This window comes from Nannobrachium achirus (assembly GCF_963921795.1).
Source record: "Nannobrachium achirus genome assembly, chromosome: 13".
In the NCBI taxonomy this organism is placed as follows: domain Eukaryota; kingdom Metazoa; phylum Chordata; class Actinopteri; order Myctophiformes; family Myctophidae; genus Nannobrachium; species Nannobrachium achirus.
The window spans coordinates 27,221,629-27,237,427 of record NC_137833.1 but is presented as its reverse complement, the minus strand read 5'-3'; the positions used below and the strand labels follow the sequence as shown (position 1 = coordinate 27,237,427).

The following is a 15,799-nucleotide window of genomic DNA, read 5'->3' as shown; positions in this document are numbered from 1 at the left end:
CATTTATACTATAATAGCCTACACCTGAAGATGTATTTTATGTTTAGCTGAAGAGAGACCTGTTACTGAACGAACACTCAATGATTACTGTAGAGCAGTAGAGCTTTAGCTTTTTAACAAAATACTTTTTGTTTTACTCAAATAATATCACACCACATTTAACAAAACGTTATTGTTTATTTATTGCCTCAAGATGAAGCTCATAGTAATTTCATAATAGAACGTTGGCAGTTCCTTCCATACAGTAAAGTTATCATTTCGTTATCTAGGTCTGCCATCCTGTGGTCAAGAATGGTATTACTGTACATATGAAACATCTACAGTACACTCATCCATACATTATGGACCAGAATAAGACAAAATGCATATTGATTAGAATTCAGGATTAATTGATTGATTGATTGATTGAATGGTTTAATAGAAGTTTGCATAGGAAAAGGTAGGCCTACAGGACAGTACAGTATAGTTGTAATCTTAAAAACTGCTAAAATCTTCTTTTGGACAGTGGGGGAAAGTAGCCGACATCTATATAAATATATATTTTTGGGTAGTTTACTAAGTAGGCCTATTTAAATTTGTGTATACTTTATCGCCTACTTTTACTCCACAATCCACATTTCTGGAAAATTTCACAGGTAGGCCTAGTTTTAAATAAGATAATATATTTTCTTTGACTGATAGGCCTACATTATTTCTTTAGCTACATTATTATGTCAGCATACTACGCAGAGTAGCTAATTAAACATTAACTTGATTAACATATTCATAGATGAGTAATTACAACCCTCTAGTGAAAATGTATAGGGCTTTTAATTGTAGCCTAATAACCTATACTAACCTAAAAAGTAAAGTAGGCTGAGATGCCCACACCTGAGTTAATTAGCCTTTTCTTGACTGAATAAGGACAATAAGCACAATTTTGGCTGTGATAATAGGCCTAATGTTGAATTCAAATTTCTGAAGTTTAAAAATAAATAACCATTGCCCAGTTTAAAGTTATCTAGGCTAATAAACCAATTAAGTAATGATCCCAGCTGCTGATTTGTAATGTTTACCACAAATTGTCCTGATGCCCTTCTATAGGCCTACACATAGCCTAGGCCTACATCAGCACCGTCCTCCACAGCTATATCTTGGGAGGAAAATAAAGGCCATTCTGATGGGGGTTGAACAGAGCTTTTCATCACAGTTAGGACTACTTGTTGTCCATCAGCCAAGCTGAATGAATTGGAGGGTGTGTATGGAGAATGAAAAGATGTGTGGGCCTGGGGGCCACACTGCATTTTTCCTATGCCAATTGTTTGGTTCTCAACTTGGGATCCAGGGAGACCGGGGACCCCCAGGTTTCCTTGATGGGGGGTTCCAATGGTCCCCACTCCCCAGCTAAATGATTGATAGTTAGGGACCAAATGCCCTACCTCTGTAACTCTGAGAGTTGGGGGGATAACTCTCCATTCCACTTTTAGGTCTACAGAGTTCAATTATTTAATACTGAGGATTTTAGGGATCCCAGAGATAAAAAAATAAAATAAAAAAATAGGGGGTCCATGGCTTAATGCATAAACTGGGGGTCCTTTTTTCCCCCTCTTTTTTTAAGAAAGAAAACAAAAGAAAAAGCATAGTTTCCAGAATCCAGTCAATAGGCTAATTATCTTGGCAAATATAGTCTCAAGAAAAAAAAATTGTATTGATTGATTGATTGATTGATTGAAGACTTTTAGAAGTTTGCATAGGAAAAAGTACAGTTTCATAACGGTACAGTTCACTGGTAGGTCTACTAAAAGGAGATCCTAGAAAAGAACAAGCTTATTTCCATTGGAAACCATTGAAGTATCTCATAACATTGAATGACAGACGGATAGAACACATCTGATCTATTACAAGCTATATATGTCCTTAGCCTACCGAAGTGTATGTCAGTATTCTGGACTGGTGCAGTAGTAGGCTAATTGACTGGAGGAGGAGATCTGGAGTCAAATTCCATCACACGTAGGAAGGAACTCCGTCCTCACGTTCAGCTCCGGCTCCAACACGACGCACAGACATAACGGATCACAGTGGACAGCCTTCCGTTTTCATCATCAACTGGACTGGATTATACAGCGGCTCTACTCAACGGTCGATGGTGGTTTTGTTTAGATTCATACGGATCATAATGTTTTAGGACTATCGTCGGTTTTGTCCATCTTTTCTTTGGAAACACACCTCAATACGATCGTCTGTTTTAATGCGCAACTGTGGACCCACCAAGTAACTGAACCCACTCACCGCAGCAGGCAGGGGAGAAATGCAGGATAATTGTGTTAGGCTATAATTGTTATTAATATGATAATCGATACAGCTGCACGGCACAAACATTGTGTTATGGACACATAGAAGATCTACAAGACTGTCAAGACAAGAGACACGTTTTCAACACATTTCCAAAGTGAGGGAAATAATTGTAGCCTCGACCACTTTTCCTAAACGGAAATGAGCTCATTTGTGTCTGAGTGGCTTTCTGCTGCTGCTTGGTAAGGAGCTCTCATGTCTTAAAACATGAGCTCTTTCTTCTGATTGTTTCAAGTCCAAGGAGTTTTCTATTTCATTTTTGAAAATGTTACATGGATAACCGTTACGTCTAAGAGCTGTTGACAAGATGTTTGCTGGACTGATGCGGCTGGAAAGTAGTCCCATTTCTCAGCATCACTGCGAAGTAATGGAAGGTAAAGTATAAAAACAATAATAATGTATTAACTCTATATAAGCATTATTTAGTAATACAATTTATGATAGGCTAGTTGCAACTTGATGATGATGATCATAGTGTTAATCTCTCCCAATCTTTCACCTGTTGACATCTCAATTAATTTTAAGACGCTTTCAACAGTTAGGCTACTCTCTGCCATTATAGGAAAGGAAGGAAAACAAACCAGAGAAGATTATAGGCTATACAACTGCAATACATGTAAATCCACACTGCTTGAAAATATACCCTGACCCCCAATGCTAGCTAGATAAGTCAAATCTCTTCAAACCAATATCTGATGGCTCAACACCAGACCTGCCTGAAAACAGATTTTCATATGGATTTCATTAGGCCTGTGATTTCCCATCAGCTGTCTGATTGCTCAAGACATAATAGATCTGATCCTTTTCAGTGTCAAGTCCTCCAAAACACAAGGAGCAGGCTATGCTTTTCAAACCATATTATTACAGACTGGGCTCATCAAAAGCTGCTTGCTTTCCACCTCAAGTCAATAAAGACTGTATGCGAATGATATTGGATGCAGCCATGCAGTCTTTAATAGTGTATTACAGTGGTTTTCAACCAGTGGTCCAGAGACGGTCCTTGAGGGGGTTCCAGGTGGTTCCCAACTAAATGATGGAGTGTTGGAAAGCAGATAAACCATTATAGATCTTTAACTCTTGAGAGCGTAACATTTTACACTCTCAAGAGTTAGTCTACACAATTAGAGAATGTAGAACAATTTTGATCAATGTTTGCCTGTAGTGTTATCTGTCCTATGGTACCACTCATCAATACAGCATGGAATTGTGGACAAAATCTTATCCAACGACAACAAAACATTCTAGTTTTGAATCTCATCAAACAGTGATCCGTGGATCAAATGCCGAATAAATAATGGTCCTTGATATGAAAATGTTTGAAGACCACTGTTATTACATGAATCAGAGTATGAGTAAAACATTTTCCCAGTTAGGAATATTGATGTAGCCTAATTGTGAGAATTTGACAGTAGCTTTGTGTCTTTGCAAAGGGAACATTGGACAGTTAACATTTAATGGGTCATTAGTTGAATGGGTCATTTTATTGCCTGGAGCTTATTCTCACGAAACCTTTTTTTTATGTGTACTTGTTTTTAAGGAAGAAATTTGGGGAATTCCTATTTGATGTCATGCCCTTTTGACATTTCATAGTAGTAGGCCTAGTATATAAATGACTTATGCCTATGAACACTTTCATGACAACAATACTATAAATATTTCATTTATCATTAAGCATGGTGGTGGTTGTCATTTTGATATCAACAGACATTCTCAGTTTTCTTTATCTGGGGAAATGAGTCTTTTGCCCAGCGTCATTCTATATACGCCAAGTTGATTTTTTTTTTTTAATATTTAAGTGTAGTCTGAACCGCAGTTACATAGATTAATGGAGCTACTTTTTTATGGTACATTGATCGTTTATTGATTGCTGCTGTACAGCACACTTCACTATAGTCACTCTTTATTCAGTCACTGCCCGACTGACAGACTAATGGTCCTAGAAAACCCCACCCCGCCCATTCTCTCATTATACTCAGCTGGTTTATGGTTCCCATTCCCATGTGGCCTTGCAGGAAGTACGTGGCTGTCTGAGAGAAATCATGCAGCCTTCACACAGGAATGACAGAATTTCTAACTCCTGTGTTACTAAATGTCCTGACAGTGCCCAGCCCACCATGGACAGTGAGATAACATCTAATAAAACAAACTCTGAGGCACCCACTTTTTAAATCATATGAAACCTGAGCGTGTAATTTATTGGTAAAATCAAATGTTTGCCTATTTCTTGTGGGTAAAAAGCCAGGGAAGAAAGGAAATGGTTTTCAACACTCAGTCATAAGAGCGACTTTCACTTCCTCTGTTCTTCTTGTGCTGTGGTCAGTCACAAGTGGTCGACTGCTGAACACATCTGCCTGGCAGTACTTTTTCTCAGGAGACTGCTGACACAGGCAGATGTGCGTGTGTGTGTGTGTGTGTGTGTGTGTGTGTGTGTGTGTGTGTGTGTGTGTGTGTGTGTGTGTGTGTGTGTGTGTGTGTGAGTGAGTGAGAGAGAGAGACTGATTTAGCGAGCTCCTCAAATGTTTGTGTTTTTATGAGATCCTCGCACATTCCACTGATGTTTGGCTGAAGTGCTTTCATCAACCAATGGGATTCAGTGTTTAACATGAGAGGTTTGAGGAGGGCCTCTTTAATCTCCCAAGGTAAACATTCAGCCTCCTCTCACTGAAGACAGAACTTGTTTTCTGCATTGAGCGAGTGCTGTTAGTACAATCAATGTCACTGGTTTGTTTCTGTGTGTGTGTGTGTGTGTGTATGTGTGTGTGTGTGTGTGTGTGTGTGTGTGTGTGTGTGTGTGTGTGTGTGTGTGTGTGTGTGTGTGTGTGTGTGTGTGTGTGTGTGTGTGTGTGTGTGTTTCTCTCCAGTTTTTAGATCTTTTCTTTAGCAGGTGAAATGTTTGTTTAACAAGAAGTTGCAGTGAGCTGTGAAGAGGCTTTGGTGATCTACAGCCTCAAATCGGAATCTCCTGAGTTAAATGATGTGATTCTTTGCTGTTTGTTTCTGCCAAAGTTCCTGGTAAGCGACAAGCGGTCTTGACAGGAAACAGCAAGGATGACATCTTCTTTTGCGTGATGCAGTCGTGGGTTTAGACGGCTTCTCCCCCGCTCACAATGGACTGTGAGGCATTTCCTTCCTCTTCAACCGAAAGAACCACCTTATAATCTAAGCATAGAGTGTTGTTAAGTGTTGTGGATCAGCCCTGTCACAGAGCAGGGAGCCTATCTGACTGTTTCACCTGTCAAGTAGACCATAATTCTTTGTCTTGACCACGGCAGATGGTGAACGGGCTGCAGTTGTGTTGAGGGTCCAGGTGTTAGGTTACCCTGAGATGGGTTATGGTACAGTGGGCGCGTCTGCTGAGAAACCCTAATGGAGCTGTGTGTAACCTGACCGGTGCTGTGGTGGGGTCCCTGTGGGCAGACCGGCTTTCACTAACAGTCTGATCAATAGACCATCCGGCTTCCCTCCTACTCTGCTATATGCGAGGACAATTCTATTGCAAGGCACCTTCTAGAATGCCATGCACGTGTTTGGGGACATTACATTACATTGACTTCGACATTCGATTTATTCCGTAACGGAATGAATCGAATATCCATGTAATGTAATGTCCCCATATCCCCTTAGCCTAACCATAACCATAACTGATCTAACCTATACCCTAACCCTAACCAGACAGATAGTGAGATACATGCCTAAACCCTACCTTAATCAGACATGCATCCCCCATGAACTAGTTTGATGTTCAACATTTTCCCAGAATGTGGCCTTTGACAAGAACACGCCATGTGCGCACGCAAACAAGTTTGCAAACACACTGCATACACACACGCATGCACGCACGCAGACACAGACACAGACACAGACACACCCAGCCTCTTTCACAAATGAAAGACGATAAACAAGAACTTCACTCTCTGTGTTTTGTGAGCACAAGTTCCCAAACACACAAGTTCTCAAACAAACACACACACACACACACACACTCACGCACGCACACATGCATGCACGCACACACGCACGCAGACACAGACGCACCCAGCCTCTTTCACAAATGAAAGAGGATAAACAAGAACTTCACTCTCCCACCTACCTAATCATCCAACTGCTTTTTCTTAAGTGGTCTCCTCTTTTGTCTCTCACAGTCTCCAATCACATGGCGTGCTTTAGGAGTGACATCACTGGAGGTCATGGAGGATAGAGCAGTGGTGTGTGTGGTTGCTTTGTAGTGGTCACGGTTTCACATTCCTAACTTAATATATAGCTTCCAGCACAGAAATGTAATACTTGTGTGGTTATTATGAAATAAAAACATAATTGGAAAACAAGCTTGCAGTTGCCTGCCAGAAATGGCATGCATTGAAGTCGCATGCATACTAATTCTTATTTTGAATGCTGTTGTTTGATATGTCAGATAAATGAAAGTAGGAGTGGTTGCAGTCTGCCAGTTTTTCAGCAGAGCAGTTGCAAGGAGCACTGAATGTGCCCTGGTGCTTTCATTGTATTTCAGTACAACTTTCAGTAACTAACTGTCAGTGGAAATGTGTCTGCTTGCACAAGTATTGAATGATGTCTATGGGTGTGTGAGCATGACTGTGAAGGCAAAAGACAGAGAGAGATAGGGAGGGAGAGAGAGTCAGTGAGCGAGAGAAAACGAGTAGCACAGCTGTACACAAAGAGACTGTTCATTCTCCACATTTGAACCCCTCTCCTTCTCTGCTCCCAGGGAAGGAATCTAAAGCGTCTTTGTTTTAACATTACAGAGGCATAAGAGCAAGCACCCAGTCATGGAAACAAACTGGCTTTATCTGTGCATGCAGCAGCTCATCTTTCAAACCATTGTTTGGCTAAAACCAATGCAAGTTGATCAATTCACAGTCTTAGGTTCACCATTACGTTCTATCTAGAGCAGTGGTTCTCAAAGTGACTCAGGGAGACTCTCTAGGTTCCTTTATGACCCATACAAGTCTGTAACTTTGACAGTGTACATATGGAACCAAATGGACCCTTACAGGTCCATTTGGTTCCATTTTCACATTGTCAAAGTTAAGGGGAGACCTTCAAAATTCAAAATTTGAGAAATGCTGTCTCAGTGTAGGCAGGTCCACAGCAGTTCAACACAGTTTTGTATTGTAAATTCAAATTTGAATGTAACCCAACACCCTGTAGTCCTTGAAGCAAACATAAGCCAGGGAGATATCATCAATCTACATCATTCTGTTGCTGAAAAGTATAAGCTATCTGAACTGAACATGACTGTGAGGGCTTGGTATTTCAGAACAGCTGGAGTTGGAGCCAACCCCTGGGAAATGTCCCACCACTGCCCTAAATCTCACTCATTTGGCCAAACTATAGTAGTCAGTGAAGAGGGAAGTTGAATTCTAAATCTTTATGGTAAAGTCAGAAGGAATTAAATGTATTATGCTATTGCACTGTTAATGTTTTTCATTTGTGTTTTTTGTCTTTTTGACTCTGTGTGGCTCTGCAGGCAGCTAGCCATCACGAGGGTTAAGAGGGTTATGCTTATGCATGTTTGTCTGTGTGTGGTTGTCAGAGCAAAACTTGCAAACCGCTGGACCGATCAGCATAAAACATCTTGTGCACACACGCCAAGATAAACTAAGCTAGGTTGGTGCCTCTCTAATTTTATAAATGGAAGTCAATGGGGCTTGGATTTGGATTGAGTCGTACATTATAAATATGACATAGACAGCATTATAGACAACTGATGTCACAGGCTGGCCACATGAACCAAGATCCACAGTGTCATGCCATTCCCATGTGGATCCCGAGATTAACATGAATCATGATTCGATTTCTTAAATTGAAAAACAAAAACGTTCCACTGTAATAAAGAAATCTTTGCCAATGTGCATTCGTTAGTGTCTTATATTATTAAGTAGAGTTATGCCCATGATTGTATTATACATCTTAGTCCTCTGGTTATGCAGAGTGGGGCTCACTGTAGACTCCTCTTTTTTGTGTGTTAACACAAACAGCTTAATGGCTTAATGTGGCTAATCTCTGTATTGACAGGTGGCAAAGCGTCGGCTACAGCTGGCAGCTCCGGACGTAAGCGGCTCCACAGAAGACCAGGCTACATGCGGGTAGAGACGCCCAGGCTGCAGAGCAACGCTCCTGGTGAGGTGGGGGAGGGGGGGACGTCCCCTGGTGTGAAGAACAGTGAATCTGGATGCGCTGGTAGACGAGATCACATCGACACCACTGAGCCGACAATCACCTCGAGGGAGCATCTTCCACGTACTGCTGGAGCGTCCGTAAAGAACCAGCAGCAACCTCAAGCTCCGCAAAAACATTCATCTCTCTCCTTGCAGAGTTTCCTCTCTTCCCTCCCTTCTCATCTTGTTGAAGGTTGTACCTCCGTTCCCCGCAGTCCCTCGGCCCCCAAACCACAGAGTGACCTCAGGCCGAGCCACGGCCCGGCCACCAAGCCCTGCTCTGCCAGGCCGACTCCCCCAGGAGACAACTTCAGCTCCAGGTTTAGTTTCATCCAGCAGTCACTCGACTCCAGCCAGAGAACAGATATAGCAGCCACTGATGAGTCTGTCGCACAAGCACAACCACTGGATCAGTCATCGCCTAGACATCTAACCCCTAAACCCATTTCCATTTCATCCAGTTCATTAAGGACTGAACTATTCTCTTCAGATAATCTGCCAACGAAGGCCAGTTCCCAATCAACAACAGCAACCTCGTCTATAGGGCCGCCGCCTGTTCCAAAACGATCAATTCCAAACCAATCAGAGCAAACTTCAGCACCGGCCAGCCAATCGGAGAGCGAGGAGCTGTCGTTTGGCGAGAAGTTTTGGCAGGAAGGCCAGTGGGGCGGCAGGGACGTCACATCTGACCTGCCCTACTGTGACTCCTGCTCTCTGGACACAGAAGTCACCTCCTCTCTGTCGGTGGACTCAGACACGGCCTCCGCGTCCTCCGTCACCTCAGGCTATGACAGCGCCACCCCGGCCTCTGACCAGGGCTGGGACAAAGTGGTGAAGAAGTACGAGGGCATCCTGCAAGACTTCCTCCAGAACAACCGCACCAATGCCAAGGTGGGTGCGACAAGGCTCTTGCACAGCAACATCGTGGACCCTTGCAGAGGTTAAGGTTCAAGGTTCTAGGTTGTGCTTTATTGTTATTACATCTTGTGTACAGGACACATAGGTACATAAGGGTCAAACTTATGTTTGTTTGGCTTCCTTCAGACAACGCAGTAGCATAGGTAATAACAACAACACTAATAATAATGAAACCATAAAAATATATAAAAAAAAGAACGAGAAAAAAAGACAACGTATATACACGTGCATATAATCTTGATATATTATTGCGACCGTCAGGGAGCAGTTTACTATGAAAACCTCCACCGGCCGTCCGTCCGTCCGTCCGTCGGTCGGTCGGTCGGTCACACGTCACACGTCACACCTTTGCCCTGCTCATATCTCCGCATCAGTATATAGGGCTTGTTTGTTTATTGTATGACATCACGCCACATCATCAGCTGTGGACTCTGTGATGTCATCGTATCGCATCAGTATATAGGGCTTGTTTGTTTATTGTATGACATCACGCCACATCATCAGCTGTGGACTCTGTGATGTCATCGTATCTCCGTATATGGCCATCTCCGTATATGGAGATATAAGTCGTCCATGCCCAAGTATGGGCTGGTGAGGTCAGACTTTGTGTGATGCGTAGGTTATCTCCATATATGGAGATTCAACATTCCAGGCAATGCTCTCTTCCCTGGTGAGAATTGCCCCTTTATATAGGGCTTGTTTGTGTATTGTATGACATCACGCCACATCATCAGCTGTGGACTCTGTGATGTCATCGTATCTCCATATATGGCCATCTCCGTATATGGAGATATAAGTCGTCCATGCCCAAGTATGGGCTGGTAAAACAAACTTTTGGCCTATTTGTGGAGATAAGCGACCAACGGTCGCTTATCTCCCGATTAGGGAGTCTTACTGGTATACATACACCAACAGCAGCTTTTCAGTAGCTGCCGCCTGACTTTATGTAAACAACTTCACAGTATATTTTATATACAACAGATTAGGTAGGAACAGTTCAAGCATATTAGAGTGCAAGAAAAGGACAGGAGAGCAGAGAGGTGTGAGGGATTTGGGGTGGGGGAAGTTAACGTTTCCCATTGTTCATTCTAGTTCTTGTCAGTTCGTTGTGCCTGATTGTACGGGGAAAGAAGCTTTTAGCAACCTGTTGCCAGTGGCTCTGAGACTGCATAGCTGTTTTTCATGCAGCAACATCTCAACAGATGGAATCCATGTGGTGCAGGGGAAAGTAACTGCCCTCCTACATGCTGCCTCCGGCTTGGTCAGGTTCTCTAACGAAGACGGGTGGTCTTGACTTACCCCCAGTAGGGTGTTCTCTGTTATTTTGCACTAGCGACTCCTGCAGGTTGGTCAGCGCACCTGTGCAGCAGAAAGTGAAACTGGGAAGGATCACAGATATAAAAAGTTAGATACCTCGTCCGCCACTGCAGTTCATTGGCGCGACTGGTAAAACAGGACTGGCGGAAGTGCGTAACTGTGGAACTGTGGAAGGCACTCTGCCCTCTGCAGTGGGAAAGAGGGAGTCCCGCATCTGATTGGCTTACCGAGCATCCCATTCTGTGACGCACAAGGAAGCGTCCTTCAGAATTCCGGAAACTTGCCAGTCCTCTTTTACCAACGCCCCAGAGCCGGTGGAGGCGTCTACCTTTTTATGTCTATGGGAAGGATAGCTTGTTCCTCTGCAAACATTGCACCCTTGTGACAAATGTGTATCGAAAGAGATAGATAACTGCATTATTGATCCCTCAGGGGAAATTCACCAGAGACAGCACAGCAGTAAAAAGTTACAAATACCGGTCATAGAAGAGTACGGAAGAGTAACATCACAATAGCGACCGCAAACAAATATTAATAAAGTATACACACCGGCACCCTACAGTATATGCAATCACCCTGACTGATGCAAAACAAGAGAGAGAGTAAGAAGCACAAACCACAGGTACGGTACAGATGACCATGGAGTTGATGTTACAATAGTCGCACAAACTGCAGCAGTTGAGCAATAGTCATGACATCAGCCCCAATCCACAGGTAACGTAACAGGTGACAACAGAGTGGATGTTGCAAAAGTCACACAACTGCCGGCGTAATGCTATTGAGTCACAGAGAGTACCGCTGCCCCTTGCGTTCCTCGCTATACAATCTCATAGCAAACAGCACAAAAGCACTGACAAAGTCCCTCCAGCCTCATCTAGGTGTAAGGATGATTGGATAAAGAGTTGATTGAAAAGAAGAGAGACCCTAATTGTATAGTGTCCTTTTCCCCCCTGGTTTTAACTTTCCAGTTGATAGCCAGTCCACTCACACTTATTTTCTGTGCCTGTGTGGTTAAAAAAAAGAAAGCCTTGCCCTCTGGACTGTTTGGTAATCTGTTTACTGTTTTTTTGTTCAAACTTGTTCCTCTCTCAGATTGAGTCCATGATGTTGAGGCTGCAACGACTCCAACAGAAAGCCATTCTGGATGACGACTATGACACAGGTGAATGACAGATTCTTTTTTATTTTGTTTGTTTTTAGAGAAGATATCTTAAAGAGTGCGATTCTCAGGTGTTTGTTATTATTATTTATTTCCCTGGTGTCTTTAGATTTGGATCCAATAGCTTCAGAGGCTCTGCAGCTTCTGCTTAAGTGAGAGGTTGTGTTTCATTGCATGCAAGGGAGACAGAAGGGACTTTTATTGTCATTCAGTAATATACATACGGTATACAGCTTGCAATGTTGCTGAGTCATCCTTTCCTTTGTTTGGGGCTTTTCTTATTATTGTCTTGTTGAGGTATTCTGATGTCTGATTGTCAAAGACCAAAAACAGAACGGGCAGCAAGGATGAGGATCATGAATCAAATCAAGAATTTAAATCAAAATGTCATCATGATATGTACATTGAAAACAAGGCTGTTTACAGTACTCCTTTGATTCAGATTCAAGATTCAACAAGATTTATTTGTTAAGTGCCTCGTACAAGTATATGTAGTGAATTATTGGTGGGGCATGCTCAGTCTGTGCTAATGGTGTCCCAACAAGACAAAATAATAATAATAATAAAATAAATACTGTATAATAGGCCTAAAAGCAAAGTATAATACTAATACTAGGGTACTGAGCAGCATTAAGTAATAAAATGTAACAGGGCACATGAAGACAATGAAGTTATTTAGAGCTGGAGGGAGAGGAGATTGTTTGCTGACAGTAACCATGTATCTGCTGGAATCAGAGATAGTTTAGTGGCGTTTCTAAAACTTCCCAGTGAGTTTTTTTAGTCAATGAAACAGGTTTTGTTTATGGTACTTCTTTCTTGCATATGTAACATAGGATAATTGTGTGAGATTCAAATTAAACAACACTTATTCATTTAACAGTTTCTTCTTTACACTGTTACTGTTTTTGAATTACATGCTATCTGTTGTAGTCTGTTGTCTGTATGCATTTGGCTGAATGACATCTGTCTGATCTCCCACAAATGCAGCTTTCATTAGCATGATTCCACCTTTATTTTGGTTTTATTCAGCTTTCTATGTTTGGTGAGTGAACGGGAGAGAGCACAAATCCAATTTGGACTTCAGACTTTTGGGCACCGTGAAAATGAAAGGCATTATAATCTGAGCCTCTCTTTGGCCCCAATATTACCTATCAGCCACTCTATCTAGACAGTTTGACTTACAGTATTTGCACATGATGTATCGTGACCCATTTCCAAAGACCTGTGACAGAAATAAAGACCAACATCTGCTGTTCGTTGCCTGCAGACTTTTGACTGTTTACAGTAGTTCCAGTGATTATGTGGGTCAACGTATGTTGTTGTTTGCTGTCTACCTTTCTATCCACATTTCTTTTGATAAGTGTTAAAAGTATTAATATTATTAACAATGTTGCCCGTTGTTAATACCGGTACCTGCAAGTAGTATAGTAAATCAGGGCTACATAAGGTCACCAAATAGTGCATTCAAATAGTGCTAGATATTGTGACTGCAGTATGCGCCATGATACATTCAAACAGCTAATTATGGTGTACATTAATCCAGTTTAAATAATGAGCAATGTGTCGTGTTTTAATTAATGTAATCTACAGATCTGTGACAGCTGTTGTGTTGTGTTCATTGTTTACGGTTAGTTAGCTGTATAGAATAGTGTTGCCATGTCTGCTTATTATAAGCGACTTTGTGCCTATTTTTCCATAACGTCGCTTGGTAGTTGCAGGGTGAGTTTTTTGGCTTGTCTAAGGTTAGCTGCTTCCAATTTATTCCTTTTTTATTTAAACCGGTGTTTTTCAAATAGTTTTTGGTCATTTTGTCCACTGACCCCCATCTGAAAATGGGACAAGATGGGTACAAGATTTGTGTTGTTAGAATGTTTCAAAAAGGAAACAGGGTATGACACTTTTCTCCTCAGGCTCTCCACAGGACGTTATGTTGCTAATCCATGCCTGTAAAGGCACTTGTCTGTCTGTGCTGAAATGTCTCTATTATGATTTTGACTGATTAATTGAATACTTTATTAACATTTTGCAAAGGGTACACAGTTATACCACATTGCAAAATAGGATAACACAAAAAGCTCTGAGAGCTTGTTCACATTGTGGTCCAGTGTATTCATTTATTATTATTATTTTTTGATTTGCAGCGGAACGCTTTGGCAAAAAGCTAGAGGAGTTGTGTAAAGAGCGGGGTGCTCTGAATCTGGGTCTGCCCTCCAGACAACCTAGTGTGGCTTTGTTCCTCGAACGTCTCAGAAAGGCAGTGCACAGCGCCCTCCAGAGGACAAACTACAACCAACCTAGGTAAGTCTCCCTGCAGCAAACACTACACCAGGGGTCTTCAACAGGGGGCCTGGAACCCCTAGGGGGTCCTCAGAGTTACTACAGTGGGGCCGCCAAATCTTTGAATGAACTATTTGAACCCTAGCATCCCTATTCTGAGTGGAACATGGCGGTGTAAGCTTGTAGATCGGCTATTTTTGGCAAAGAGATTTGTAGAGGGAAAAGAAGAGCAGAGACTAAGTATTTGACGGTGGTTAAATACCTGAAAATACACATTACTCCAACATGATGACAGTGCTGCCAAACAAGTCTAAGCTGTCTAAGAAATATCTGAACATTTTTAATACACAAACACAATTTTATACAATATGTAGTGGGGGTCCCTGCTTCATCTCTCTCAGCTAAGGGGTCTTTGGCCTGAAAACGCTGAAGACCCCTGCACTACACAATAATCGAATCTTTACTAAGTTGGTGCTAATGATAATTTTCTGATGATTTTCTTCTATCATTTCTGAAGCATTATTGACGGGAGGAAATATGTTCCTTGTGAAATTTGTGTGTTCCTAGCTGAAGTGTAGTGCACTGTTTTTATTATTCTGATTTACAACAGTGCAGTGTCCAAGACAAATATGTCATACAGAGATGAATGTTTCTTTTCTCTGTAGCAGTGGTCATGAACCATACTCTGTGTCCACAATGTGTAAAGTAGAACCATACTGCATCTCTGTCATAATTGTTGAGTAGAACCATACTGTGTGTGTGTCGTGTTGTAGAGCACTGGTTCTCAATGGGGGTAACCCCGCGTACACCTAGGGATACGCAGGGGTAATGCAGGGGGTACGGGAGAGAAACTAGAAAATGGTAATATGTATTTTACAGTTATGGTTAATGATAAAGCATTGAGAGACTTTGTGTGAACCTGCTCATCTGTACATTGTTAAACCAAATTACATCAATAACTTACTAGTACTACTAGAGTTATTGAATAGAAAGCAATGTTTATTTTCCATAACATATTGCCATTGGAACTGGACTTTTGGTGTCAATTTTTCTAAGCAAAATGCTGTAGTCAGGGGAAGGGGGTACTTGGCTTCAGGAATCAGTATAAGTGGGTTCTGCAGTCAAAAAAGTTTGAGGACCACGGTTGTAGAGTAGTCAGTAATGCATGCAGCAGTGAGGGAGAGCTCACAGAAATAGCTCTTGCAGCAGCAGGAAGGAAGTCAGGTGGGGCCAGGGCAGTGTGTGTTCTGATGGAATGTTGCTATAGCTCCTGAACAACACAGCATATAAAGTACTGTGTTACTGTTCTCCATGTCGGTCTTCATCAAACCTTTAGATACGGTATAGGTTTAGGGCTTTAGCGAATTTAAGGGGTTAATAGGTAATGTAGAAAAAAGCCAATCTATGTGGAGAGAGAGAGAGAGAGAGAGAGAGAGAGAGTATCCTATCATAAAATATTGTGGGACACATAGGCACGCATTTCTAATTGGGGACAAAATTGGTGTCCCAAAGTAGATTTTACTGCATTGTCATAAGGTTATAAAGGTTATTGTTAACATGTACAGTATTTTTAGGGTTAAGGTTAGGCTGTGTATCTGTAAGTAAGCATGGCATTAGTTCA

At 41.9% G+C, this 15,799-nt stretch overlaps 1 protein-coding gene across 1 annotated transcript in view; it reads left to right on the top strand.

Moving 5' to 3' along the window:
- Positions 1–2,638: 2,638 nt before the first annotated feature.
- Positions 2,639–15,799, top strand: part of disc1 (DISC1 scaffold protein) — a gene marked incomplete at its 5' end in the record, with an annotated part of 64,296 nt that continues 51,135 nt past the window's right edge. The window contains 6 exons of the mRNA XM_080740654.1: positions 2,639–2,705; positions 8,365–8,589; positions 8,701–8,827; positions 8,969–9,398; positions 11,835–11,904; positions 14,043–14,199. Coding sequence (XP_080596780.1) covers positions 2,639–2,705; positions 8,365–8,589; positions 8,701–8,827; positions 8,969–9,398; positions 11,835–11,904; positions 14,043–14,199 — 1,076 coding nt within the window. The remainder of the gene's footprint in view (positions 2,706–8,364; positions 8,590–8,700; positions 8,828–8,968; positions 9,399–11,834; positions 11,905–14,042; positions 14,200–15,799) is intronic.